The 12,907-nt window shown below is 45.3% G+C and overlaps 2 protein-coding genes across 2 annotated transcripts in view; one reads left to right on the top strand and one right to left on the bottom strand.

Moving 5' to 3' along the window:
- EIF2A (eukaryotic translation initiation factor 2A) overlaps positions 1-5,772 on the bottom strand; it is a 37,467-nt gene extending 31,695 nt beyond the window's left edge. Inside the window, exon 1 of the mRNA XM_019532581.1 lies at positions 5,624-5,772. Coding sequence (XP_019388126.1) covers positions 5,624-5,651 — 28 coding nt within the window. The 5' untranslated portion in view covers positions 5,652-5,772. The remainder of the gene's footprint in view (positions 1-5,623) is intronic.
- Positions 5,773-5,890: 118 nt separating this feature from the next.
- On the top strand, positions 5,891-8,662 carry SERP1 (stress associated endoplasmic reticulum protein 1). Its single transcript, XM_019532584.1, has 3 exons — positions 5,891-6,090; positions 6,173-6,248; positions 6,700-8,662. Exons 1-3 carry the CDS (start codon positions 6,007-6,009, stop codon positions 6,738-6,740), a joined length of 201 nt encoding a protein of 66 aa, XP_019388129.1. The 5' UTR covers positions 5,891-6,006; the 3' UTR covers positions 6,741-8,662.
- The last annotated feature ends 4,245 nt before the right edge of the window (positions 8,663-12,907 follow it).

The following is a 12,907-nucleotide window of genomic DNA, read 5'->3' as shown; positions in this document are numbered from 1 at the left end:
TGGGGCAGGGGAAGGCACTGCCCAGTTGGGGGAGGGCAGGGTGCAGGACAGAACCATGAGAGTCTTGTCCAGGGGGGGGAGGGCAGCTCCTGCTGTTGGTTTCCTGCCTCTGTGTACAGCCCCAGGTAAGCATGGAGAGCAGCTCCAGGTAGGTAAGTCTAAGCCAGTAAGTCTGTGGGGAGGGACAATTTGAGGCCCCTGAGGTAAGGGAGGGAGTGGGGCTGGGGCAGGCGCTATCCAGCCAGGGTGGGGTGCAGAATGAGCCATATTGGCTGATACCAATCCAATTCCTGATATGGAGCCCGGCAGCTTGGAAAGCAGCAGCCAGCTGGCAAGTTTGTTGCGGGGGGGGAAGAGAGCAGATGGAAGCCCCCACAGTGAGGGAGGGAGTGGGGCTGGGGCAGGGTGCAAGACAGAGCCGTGTAAAGTTTGTCCGGGGGATGTGGTGAGGGGACAGATCCTGCCACTACATACAACCCCAGGGGAGCCACAGCGGGCATGTGCCCCTGGAATCTGTATGGGGGGGGCGAGTGTGGGCTGCCACAGGGGGCAGCGCCAGGCTCTTCCTGGCAGGGACGCTGGACCAAGGCTGTGATCGGGGTGTGTGGCAGTGGCACTGGGGTCGGGGGGAGTTATGGGATGGGCTGTGGCCACCCCGGAATTCACTGTAGCCCCCATTTCCAGCACTGCCACTGCTGCCCGCTCCAAGCACAGCCCCAGCCCAGCTCCTCTCTGCTGGAAACAGCCTGGCGCCACCCCCAGCCCCACCCCACAGCAGCTGCCCACCCTCACCCCACACAAAGATCCAGGAGCCACATACTCCCCGTGGGTCCCCCAGGGTTGTAGGGAGCAGTGGGATCCACTCCCCCATCCCTGCACCTCCCAGACAAGCCTCTCAAAGCACTGTCCCGCATCTTGCCTGACCCCAGCTGGGCAGTGCCTGCTTCAGCCCCACTCCCTCCCTCATAGCAGGGGCCTTGATCTGCAGCCTCCACATCCCTTTCTCCCCAAGCTGGTGCTACCTCCTGGCCGGGGCGTGCGGATTGGAGGCTGCAAGTAAGCGAAGCTGTGACCCCTTCCGGGTGGCACGGAGGTCCCGCCCCATGCAGCACGTTTCCATTCCCATGCCTTCCACCCTCCCCACAAACAGACTTACCAGCTGGACACTGCTCTCCAAGCCGCCGGGCTGGCTGCACGCATGCTGCAGCTGTGAGCACACATGGCATTTATCTGCAGCATTATCGGCCGCATCAGCCAAAAAAAGCTGATTGCCAATAATGTCATTTTTCCTTTTCACAGTGCAGATACACAATAGACTGATGTATCAGTGCACCTCTAATTTTAATAGAGGGATGTGCTGGTCACTTTGCATCTCTGAAGACTTTAGGAAGGCCAGCTTCAACAAGCTCAGGAGATTAGTTAAGGAGGGACTGATGGACAAAAGCATTGGAGGGATGGGAGCCCAGGAAGGGTGGGCGAGGGACTGATCCTGCAGGCACAGAAAGGGACCATCCCAGTACAGATAAAGTGGGGCAAAAGAGCAAATAAACCTTCTTGGTTGAGCAGGGAAATCCAGGAGAGCCTGGAGGGGGAAAAAAGAGACCTACAGGCTGTGGAGGCAAGGGGCAGCCACCAAGGAGGACTATAACCTGCTTGGCTCAAGCTTGCAGGGAAGCAGTGAGGAGAGCCAAAGTGAAAATGGAGCTTGGGCTGGCAGCAAAAAGGACAGCAGGAAATAGGGGATACGATGTTTACCAGGGCGCTCTTCGGGGTAACTAGAAACAATGGTCACAAACTGAAGGAGAGCAAATTTAAATTGGACATCAAGAAAAAATTATTTACAGTGAGGGTTGCCAAAATATGGAATACACTTCCAAAGGAGGTGGTACTGTCTCCTTCCTTGAAAGTATTTAAGAGGAGACTGGCCAAACACCTGGCTGGGGTCATCTGACCCCAGCACACTTTCCTGCCCAGGGCAGAAGGTTGGACTCAATGATCTAACAGGTCCCCTCTGACCCTAAAATCTATGAAATCTGTAAGTTTCTTTGTTGTTGGTGTCTGTTCGTTTATTAAGATAAACTACTGGACTTCTGGACTACTAATGTAGTTATTTAGTAAGGCTAGAAATTGCTAGAGAATAGGAAGAAGGATAATATTTGGTTATTATTTTAAAAGGATAAATGTGATGACTCTATACAAGGTCCTCTGCTTAACCCAAACAAAATAAAGGAATAGCTGATATGGGACTTGATTAATACAGAATGAATAGGGGTAATATAATTAACATTTGTATATGATTATGGAAAGTAGATCTTACCAAATTAATTTGGTATTTTTACGATTTACAAGTCTGGTTGAAAACAGTAGCAGCCTAGACATAATATACTTGGAACCCAGTAAGGTATTTGACTTGGGACCATGTGACATTTTAATTAAGAATACGGCCATGCGAAATTTTGCCGGCTGTTTCATTCTGACACTGTTTTGACCAATTTTGTGATCGAAACAGCAAAATCGGAATGAAACAAAGGCCCTCTAAATAGCCTCAAAACAAAATGAGGCTGGTCGAAACGTTTTGACCACAGGCTGAGGATGGGAAATCAGTCCAGCTGGGCTGAATCCCCATCCCCACCCAGACTCGAAACAGCATTTCTGTTTTGACAGAACGGAACAGCTGTTTCAACTCTAAATGAAATTCAGTACGAAACACTGTTCCATCAAACCGTTGAAACTCCAGGCAAAACAGAATGATGCTGTTTCACACAGCCCTAAATTTAAGAAACTAGTATTTAAAAAAAATTAACTTCTAGGTTTCAAACTATAATGACAGACAGGTAGGTATGCTTCAAGGAGGATCCCCCTTGGATTGGTTCTTAGCTCAATACTATTTATTAATTTTAAGAATGATGTAGAAGAAAAAAAGATCACAAAGTCAGCAGGTAACGTTGGCAGGTAATGGAAAGCTTGAGATGTTGGTAAATATTGAAGAAATTAGATCACTGTTACAGAGCAACCTGGATCACATAAACTGAGTGCAAGCAAGCAATATGTACAGCAATATGTACTTACAAACAACAAAACACACACTTTTTGGAACAAAGAATGCAGCCTCTACTTTTCAGGGAAGCAGCGACTCTGAAACAGACTTGGGGGGTTATGGTGGATAATCAGCTAAATGTGAGCACAGTACAGTGCTGTGGCCAGAATGACCTGTGTGGTCCTCAGACTTGAAAAAAAAAAATACAATAGAAGGAATCTTGATTACAAGTAAGGAGCTTCTACTACTTTTGAACATGGCATGGAGAGCCCACAACAATAGCCTGTCCAGCTGTGCTGAAATACTTGAAGAATACTGAAGAATTTGAAAGGTTCTTAGGCAAGCTTTCATGGAAGTGATTATAGGACTCAAACGTGCCTTCCAATAAGTAGGGATCTACCTAAATCATGCCTGAAGTGTGCTGTGCAGAATCTCCTTTAATCTTGCCCTTTTGCCCCTCCCCCCCACATTGATTGGCTGAGGGAACCAGGCAGCCCTGCTGCTTGCTCCAGATTGGCCAGGAGGCAAAAACCACAGTTTTAAATATGCTGTGGTTTTTGCCTCCCACCACTGATTAACAGAGGGGCCCTGGCAGACCCACTGCTGGCTGATGATTGGCCAGGAGGCAAAAACCACGGCACAATTAAAACCACAATTTTTGCTTCTTGGCCCATCAGCAACAAGCAGCAAGACTGCTGGTCCCTGAGCCAACAAGCAGCAGGGAAGCATGCAGCAAAAAGAGCAAGATTAAAGGAGCTGATGCACCACACACTTCTGTACTGATTTAGGTAGTTCCCTATGCACAAGAGACTCAACACTGAAAGTACTCAATTTCTCAAAAGAGAAGGTAAATGAGCAATTTCATTACATTATACAACCATAGATGTAAACAGAAATGTGATAACACAGGGTTCTTCAATCAAACATATAAAAATATAACAAAATACAATAGCGAAGGGCAAGGTTAAACCAATTGGGATTACTTTAAAGGGGACAGGTTACCTAGGGTTTTGGCTGAGTCTCCATCATGGGGTATTCTTTAAATCAAGACTAAAAGTTATACTCTATATCCAACAATAGATACTGGATTTGCAAAACGCATTACTTCATGAAGTCTTACACCCCGGGTTATGCAGATCAGAGCAGAAAATTCCCAGGGTCCCTTCTGCCTTAAAAAATATTAATTTTACCATGTAGTAGACAGATATAGCAATCCCTAACTGTCCCTACACTTTATGCTCTATAAATGATTTTCTGCTCCTCATTAATTCAATTACTAGGTATCCTTACCTCACCCACCCTGCAGCTTCTCAATAAAGAGGCCTTAAAAAATAAACACTTTCTATGCCTATTACAGAACTATTCTCTGAGCAACTTGTTTACAACATGGTGAACAGGCTGGAAGACAGAGGTGACTAGAGGGCAGAAAAACATAAATAGCTGAAAACATGTCCAATATATACAAGCAACCAGAAGCGAGAAGAGACGCACTTGCTTCCAAAAGTTGGAAGCACAGAAGATAAAGCAAAGCCCTATTCCTTCCAGGCAGTCTGGATAGCCCAGCCAAGGGAAAGGCAGGAAATACTATACTGAATGGACACTGATCATGGTACCTTTACTTCATTTTTAGCTATTTCAACACTCTTCTCTCAGTCTCTTCCATTTAAGGATTTCAAAGCACTTGACATGCTTAGAAACAAATGGTCCATGCCACAGCAAACAAACCAAATTCCATCAGCCTTTAACATGCAAGAAAACTGAAGTATGGAGAAGATGGCCCTGCTTTGAGCAGTGGGTTGGACTAGATGTGACCTCCTGAGGTCTCTTCCAACCCTCATTTTCCATCATTTTATGACTCTAAGTCACCATCATGACTACGAAGAGAACTAAGGTCATAAGACCCCTCCAGACAGTCTTGCCTAATGCCCTTCTGAGCCCTGATCCTCACGTCAGGATTCTCTGACATGCTCATGACCAGCTCTCTGCATCTCTCCAGAGCTCGCCTACAGTTTTGAGATGTTCCTTGACATAGACCAGGGGTGCTCAACCCACAGCCAGGATCTGCCATGTCACCTGGCCCGCCAGGGAATGTGGGGTTCAGCAGGCCATGGCCCTCCGTACTACCCAGGGCCGGTGGTGCAAGGCTCTGCAGCCCTAACTTTCAAACCTAATAAACACATGGGAAAAACCCTTCATCGTTTCCACCTCCGCGGGGCCCGGGAACTGCTCGGGACACTCTCTTTCCTCGCGGCGATTTCAGACTTCCACGGGACGCAGGCGCTGCGCTAAGCCTCACCGCAGCCTCGCGCCAGGCCCCCGGGGGCCCTTTAGGGTCGGTTTCAGCCCCCGAGCGCGAGGCGCGGCCGCGCAGTCCCGGAGCTGACTCACGGCGGTGCCGCCGGTCCCAGGCAAGGGGGCGGTGCCCCAGGCACGACCGCGGGTGAGGACAGGACGCGGCGGCTCCGCCGTCCGCGCGAGACCTGCGCTGGCGGCTGGGAGGCAGTGCCCCCAGCTCAGCCCCGGGACGGCGGGAGCCCCTCCCTTCCCCACCACACCCTCTGCCCTGGCCAACCCTCACGCCCTCACCTGCCAGCAGCGGCGTGGGAGGCGCCATCTTGGGCAGCGCAATCTCCGTCCGGGTCAGAGTAAACTAGGAAACTACACGTCGCCCAGGTCCTCGCAGGTGACGTGGGATTCAGCGGTCACGTGACCGGAGGAGAGGCGCGCGATTTCCTGCCCCAACGCGCCCCCGAACTAGCGCTGCCTCGGAAGTGCTCCCGGCTCGGCCGCGCGGATTGGAGGACACGCGAACGGAATCGCGACCTTTTCCGGGTGGCGGGTGCGTCCCGCCCCGCGCGGCGCGTTTCCGGGGGCGGCGCGCAGCGCTAGTGCTTACGCTGGCAGCCGCGCGGCTTGGGAGACGCGGGTGGTGCTGAGCGGCCGAGACCCGCAGACCCCATCCCGGCAGGATGGTGGCGAAGCAGCGGATCCGGATGGCGAACGAGAAGCACAGCAAGAACATCACGCAGCGCGGAAATGTCGCCAAGACCTCGGTGCGGGCCGCGGCCGGGGGGCGTGGGTGGGGGGTCCAGGCCGGGAGGGGCCCGCGGCGCTGACCCTGTGATCTGCCTGCAGCGCAACGCGCCGGAGGAGAAGGCGTCGGTGGGGCCCTGGCTGCTGGCGCTCTTCATCTTCGTGGTGTGCGGCTCCGGTAAGCGTCCGGAGCCGTGGGGGTGCCCCCGCCCGGCCTCAGCCTATCGCTGGCGGCCGCTGGCGCAGGAGGTTCCCCGCCGCTGTTGGGGGTGGGGGGGACCGTAGGTGCAATCGCCAGGCTCCTGCCCGGCCCGTCCAGCAGCACCAGCGCAGCTGTCTGGCGCCGCGTGCCCGAGTGGGTTCGGCTTCTGCCTGCCCTGTTCTCCGGGCCCTGTCCCCCCACCCCTGCCACTTACCCTGTTCCTTTTAGAGCGATATCGGGCGCAAGTGTCAGCCGGGGAGGGGATGGAGAAGAGAGGCTTCTTTTAAGGCTGAAGCTTCCCCTGTGCTGTTTAGCCAGTTCTGCCCCCCCCCCCGCCCCCCTCAGCTGGTTAAAGGGCACCACCCTGCATCTCTGACCCTTCCTCCTGCCTGCCTCAGCCCCCCTTACCTCATCTCCTCTTTCACAGCCATCTTCCAGATCATCCAGAGCATCCGGATGGGCATGTGAGAGCTTGCTCCCAAACCATGTTTTTGCTCTCCCGTGAATTACAATGAACTGTTGTTTCCTGCGTTTGAGACCCTGGTGCGGAAGCGTAACTGCGTTCTCAGCCTGCTCTAGAATGACTTTCCATGGTGGCCACGCATCATTCCAGGTTCCTTCACGAGTCATTCCAGGTTTTCTAGTCCATGCCACAGTGCCTTGAAAAGCACCACATGTATAAAGCAATAAAATTCTATTATTGATCTACAATCGTGGACCTAGTTATTCAGTGAAGTACATATCTGTGTTCAGTGTAGATATGTTAAGCTGTATGCTGTGTAGATATGTAGGAGTTGATTACATCTGTTGTGTAAACACGAGTCTTATGATCTGTTAACCTCCTGTATAAGTGGAAGTGGTTTTATTTAAAAGAATCCTAGCATCTCTGTTTTACAGTGGCTGTATTGCGAATGTAAAGCACCCTTATAAGTAAGCCAGCTGGGCCATTCACAGCCTTATTTTTATTTTGCTTATCTAGATGGATCATCATTGTGTCTGTGTAGCCTCTCTCTACTGCTGCATGTGACAGTGCATTAGTGCTCAAAATGCTTATTAATGAGGAAAACCTTATCCCATGCCCCTTGCAAAACTGTTCTAATAAAAATACAAGTGCTTGTTAGTGTAAAATAAGTGGATGTTACTTGCTCGGAATGACCAAACATGACACAAAACAAATGCTGCTTCTGGCATACTGTAATACTGACATACATTTCACAAAATGTGTAATAGCTATGGTAAGTATTGCTTTTGAGACTATCAGCACTATTCAGCTGTTCTTGGTAGCAGGTTAAACTAGGCTGTAAATATTTGTGAACCACTTCCAGCAAATTAAATGCTATATTTGTTTTAAATACAATGTGACTTTTTCATGTAGTTGATAAGAATCCATCAAACATGTGCCACTTACATGCAAGCAACATTTCCAAAGAAAAGGAGCATTCTTCAAACATGTATGCTAATAATGCAGCTAAATCTCTGCAAGGTGAGCCATGCTACTGAATCCAAAGTTGCCTCTGGTCTCTAGCATTTAAATTTCCTTATACATTCCAAGTAAGGATGAAATTTGGATTTAAATATTTAAAAGAAAGAAAAGTCCAAATTAAAACTGAAACTCCTTTAATGACTTAATGTACCTAGCTTATTTTACAGGCCTTTCAACCCTGGACTATTCAAGTGCCTGTTGCAACAGCTAGGAGTAACTTTAAAGATGGAGGTTTTTGTTGATGTACTCTGCCAAAAAAAAAAAAAAAAGCATTCAACAGCTTGATTGAGACTTGCTTATGTTATGATCAACGCAGGAAAAGACTTTTTAGGGATGCATTCGATTTAAGTTGTTTTGTAGCTAACTGCCAAAGGACAGATCGACAGGTGGCGTAAACTCACAAGTTCCATCTAAAGTCAAAGGAGCTATGGCTGTTTCTAGCACTTAATGTGCTCCAGTGTCTAGACACAACTTCACATTTACATTCCTCATCCTTGGAAGTTGGCATATTTTGTAAATTGAAAAAGTGTAGAATCTTGGTATGATTTTAAATGCATTTAAAATGTGAATCATCTTTTAAACTCAATGAGACGGTGCCTTAACTTGATTTTTTTTAATTGGGCCATTCCATATCAAATTATCCATGAAAATATGGGGAAAAAAGGCTTCTATTTTTTTTTTTGCAGTTACGCTTGTCCATACTATAAGCTTTATTGATCAGATGAACTTTTAAATAGGTGTGCAGCTTCATAATGTAGCACTTGTAAAACCAAAATAAATGCTTTTCTATATTTTCTGTCAGAATGGATTTAAATACAACTTACCACTTCTCTGCATTTTCTGTTGAAGCTTTATGAAGTGAGAACCATGTTGTCTGGTTTACCTCTGAATAAAAAATATTCTGTAACTTTTTGTTGAGGCTCTGCCCATTTAGTTGCTAATAGGCCATCTTAATCATATTTGACTGAACAAGGAACGCGTGCATCACAATTCAGATGTCACTAAAAATGAGCAGCTAGATAGTGCCAAACTTCATATGGTTGCACTGAGAACCACACAGCTTGAATGTCTAAAACAAAATTAGTTTCAAACTTGAGAATCATGTCTGTCAGACAGATATACTCTCCTGCATGTTATTCTTATAAAATAATACAATGTTGGTTTTCCTACAATCAAAGAATTGAAACTCATTTGTTGTTCCACATACACACTTTTGGATTACTTTATTTCTACTTAGGTATTGATTTGATAAGGCAGCATAAACTGAATACAGTAGTTAGTTGGTAATTGTCAATCTGGAGAGTCTGTTAGCCATGTAGCATGGGATTAACAACAGGACAGCCTTGACATTAAAAACAGGCAAATGGAATACAGCATTAGGTAGGTGACCGACCACTCTGTTAAAAAGGGCACAACATAGGCAATTTACCTTGGCTGGTGTTACTCTAGTATATAGAAGCTCTAGTTATGAGCCAGAACCCTGTTTGCATTTCAAACTGTACAAACAGAAAACTGCCCCCCCTCTAAAAAGAGTTGCCCAAAGAATAGGATGACACCAGCAGGATAAACACAGAGAGGCAGAGTATAAAAAAGAAACAGTGGGAGTGCTGATCATGTTGACCAAGACTTGGGTCTAGCATTGCTGAATCTTAAACTAGAAGCAGATCTGATCATTTAGTAACTAATGATACTGCCCACCAAGTTACACATACGGCCAGTTCATTCAGTGCTGTAAAATGAAACTTGTATATGCTGACTTGTGCCAGCTGGAAAGCTTGACCATAACATGCAACTGAGTTTATTTTAACCGTAAGCCAACATCTTACACAGCTTTTAAATGCTTAATTTCTCAGGATATGAAACTACTTTTAGGTTACCAAAATTGCCTTTCTTGGAAGAAAAGATTTAGTCTCCAGATCTTTTTCTTGGTACCTATTTTGTGTCACAGGTACTGGTAATTGGATAATGCCCTCGCACTAGCAGAGTACCAGATTTGATTCCTATTAAAATGAAGCACTACTTTCAAAACTTGGAAGCTCTCATTTTTCTTTGCAAAAGAAAATAAGGAAAGTCTCGCTAAATGCATAGTTTACCAAGTAGTGTGTGATATTACATCTGTTACACATTTCATGTTGTCCTAATAAAGCAATACAGCATCTATGGCAGAGGAGGTAAATACTTGTGATTTTAACCTTCTGGTGTCTCTTTTAACTGAGGTGACTAACCAGACACCTCTCATTTTATTGAAACTGCTTCTCAGGCAAAGGCAAACAAATTCCTCTTTTACATGTGGTAGACCACACCCAGGAGTAAAAGGAGGAAGCATTTGATATTTTTTTTGCTCCCCAACAGTTTTTTGTCTTTCTAGCTTACCACTGGCTGTATTAATGGAAATGCAACTGTAGTCAGTACATCAGTGTAAATATATCCTCATAAGAAATATATTGCGAAGCTAAGTGTGCCACGTATGATACGCTTACATTTAATGTTACATTGCCAATTTCTCTTTCTTACACAGAATCTATTGCAGTTATCATTAGACTAAGCCATTATCAATACATTTCGTACTACTTCCTCTGTAAGAGGGTTGCACTGGAAGCAATATGAAAGCAACAGCAGTCATTAAAAAGGTTTATAAATGGTGTAAATTGTAGACTTTGGGGAATCTTTCTGTACAATTTACAAATTGTGATTGTTTTTATGAACTAACAACCCCCACATGTATTCAACCAGCCATTAGCTGACAGAGACCATGTCATTTGTCATACACAGCCACTACAGGGCAATCAAAGGAACTGTGAAGCATAGAATGAATCTGCTTTGATAGAACAACGAGTAAATTAAAGAGATTGGCCAAATAAAAGAAACAGGTTATCCCAGATTGTCTGCAGGAAGGAAGACTGGAACAATAGAAAGTCCAGGAAGCACATGACAAAAAGAAAATCTGTTAAGCTAGGGGAACTTTTCTGACCTGAAAAACCAAGGTGAGCTGATTGCAGGGACAGACAGAGATCCTAAAGGCTCAGCAGGAGGGGCATTTGGAATTGTGACAAATGATAAAAGACCCTCTGCCAGCAGGGAGGGAGGGAGGCTGTGCACTAAGGATGCTTGGTTGTCAGTTTCCTGGTTTGTGCACCTAGAGCATGGGGTTGCTAGTTTGAGAAGGTACCAGAAAAAGAGGGGAGTTAGCTGGGAAGTACCCAAACACTGCATGTTAAGATCCAGGGTGAATCCTAACAGCAACTTAATGAATGACCAGCAGGGGGACAGTATCAGTATCTCTTATCAGTCGGTGACAGTAATAATAAATTATTTCAATTATAGATTGTCTCTGTAGGAGGATCCTATGAAATTACCTCTAATTTTGAATGGAAAATGAGGAGCCCCTTTGCCAATTATACAGCCAAATTAAAATGTTGAGAAACAGCTCTCAGCTGTTTCAGTTAGAGAGTCCTTGGCATTCACATGCTGATGGTATCAACATTTTTGCATTAATAAGTTAGTAGTTAAACTTGTGTAAACTGCTATCCAGGAGGCTAAATCACATGAATGTATTAAAATATATTTGTGATTTAAGGGGAGGAGAGGGTGAGAAAGTGAGTTAATTAGGTCTGTTTTCCAGCTATCATTTCTAGGCTTTTGAAATGCTGAGCTATTTAAGCCATTTGCCTACCATGCCTAGCAACTTTTAACTTGGCTATTAGTAATGTTTAAATTTTACACAAAGAGTGAAAGTTTAACTAGAAAATAAGTTTCACAAGTATAAACCAAACAGGGTGAACCACTCCTGCACACTTGTCTGAGAGAAATCTTGAAAGAATCGTCTGAATGCGACTATTCTTCTGTTAAATTCAGTAATAAAAAGAATGCACTTACCATGACAACCACTGTGTCACGAGGTACATACTGTTCTCTGTGCTACTTTTGAGGTCCATAGCACCTTTCTAAAGAAATGCAACAACGCATGGTATAAACCTGCTGAGTTTCCTTAAGGAAAAGGAAGTTCAACCACAGAGCTGCCTTTGAATTACTTTTCAAGCCCTTCCCCCTTCAAGCAATGAAGCTAAAATGTTCAGTTGTTGCACAGGGCTCCCAACACAGCATTGTCTTAAAAACCAACACATTATCCAATAATCCTTGTGCAGGCAACATACCCACTGACATAAATGGGACCTTTGTCTCAGAAAGGACTGGAATTAGTTCGTATCTGAGACCGCTGTATCAGAGCATAAAGGAAGGACAAAGTCCTGTCCTTAATACTAAACTTTGGATTCACATGTTTAATTTAGAATCCAATGCAACTAAACCATAATTTTTGCTGTTTAACAAGGGTCCAGAATCCAGTCACTGAGAAAGCATATTTGTACCGCATAAAAAGAAGACTTTTCCTCTCATGTTTGTAGTAGGTTCTAAGAAGTGTGTACACCACATCAGCTGTTGACCTTTTTATCCAGGATGGATACTTTTCTTTTGAGCACAAAGTTACTAAGAGAGACACAAAAAGGGATTTAGGACCAGCTGGCTAACTGCATTTTACATTATCTTTGTACTTTGTGATTTACATTAAGAACCAACAGGAAACCACTGTCACTGAATGCTATAGGTAGGTTTCCTATAAGGAGCAGTTAGTTTTTTGTTTAGTTATGTGCTTACAGTATTTTATAATCCACAGATCATCCAGGACTGGATCTCTCCATCTCTCATCCAGCAAATGACCTCCCCATACATTCAACAAATGTATGACTTGACAAATCATAACGCTCATTTCCAAATCTTAATGCAGAAATATTCTTACCTAGAGCACTCTTAAATAGGATGGCTGTATCAACATGTTGGGAGTTAGTTTTTTCTCCTTTCAGTTGTATTTATTCCTCTCCCAGTCTTTTAGAGCATTGTTAAATAGTAGTTCAGCTAAGTTCACAGTAGATAAAAAAAACTCAGGCCTTTAAAAGAAGCATATTTTCATGACATAGAATGACTCAACATCTTTTCCTAGTTAGCTTTGACATGCCTGTGGCCTATTAGGCTATGCACGAATCCCACAAATCAAAATCAATACAGAAACCTGGTCATTTTTACATTAGTGCCAGTATAATTTACATGAACAGAGTGCTTAGCAAAGGGGAGAAACATAAATGTTATCCTGGGAACA

Source organism: Crocodylus porosus, unplaced genomic scaffold (assembly GCF_001723895.1).
Source record: "Crocodylus porosus isolate Cpor-Errol unplaced genomic scaffold, CroPor_comp1, whole genome shotgun sequence".
NCBI classification, from domain to species: Eukaryota; Metazoa; Chordata; order Crocodylia; family Crocodylidae; genus Crocodylus; species Crocodylus porosus.
This window is presented reverse-complemented; position numbering and strand designations above follow the sequence as displayed.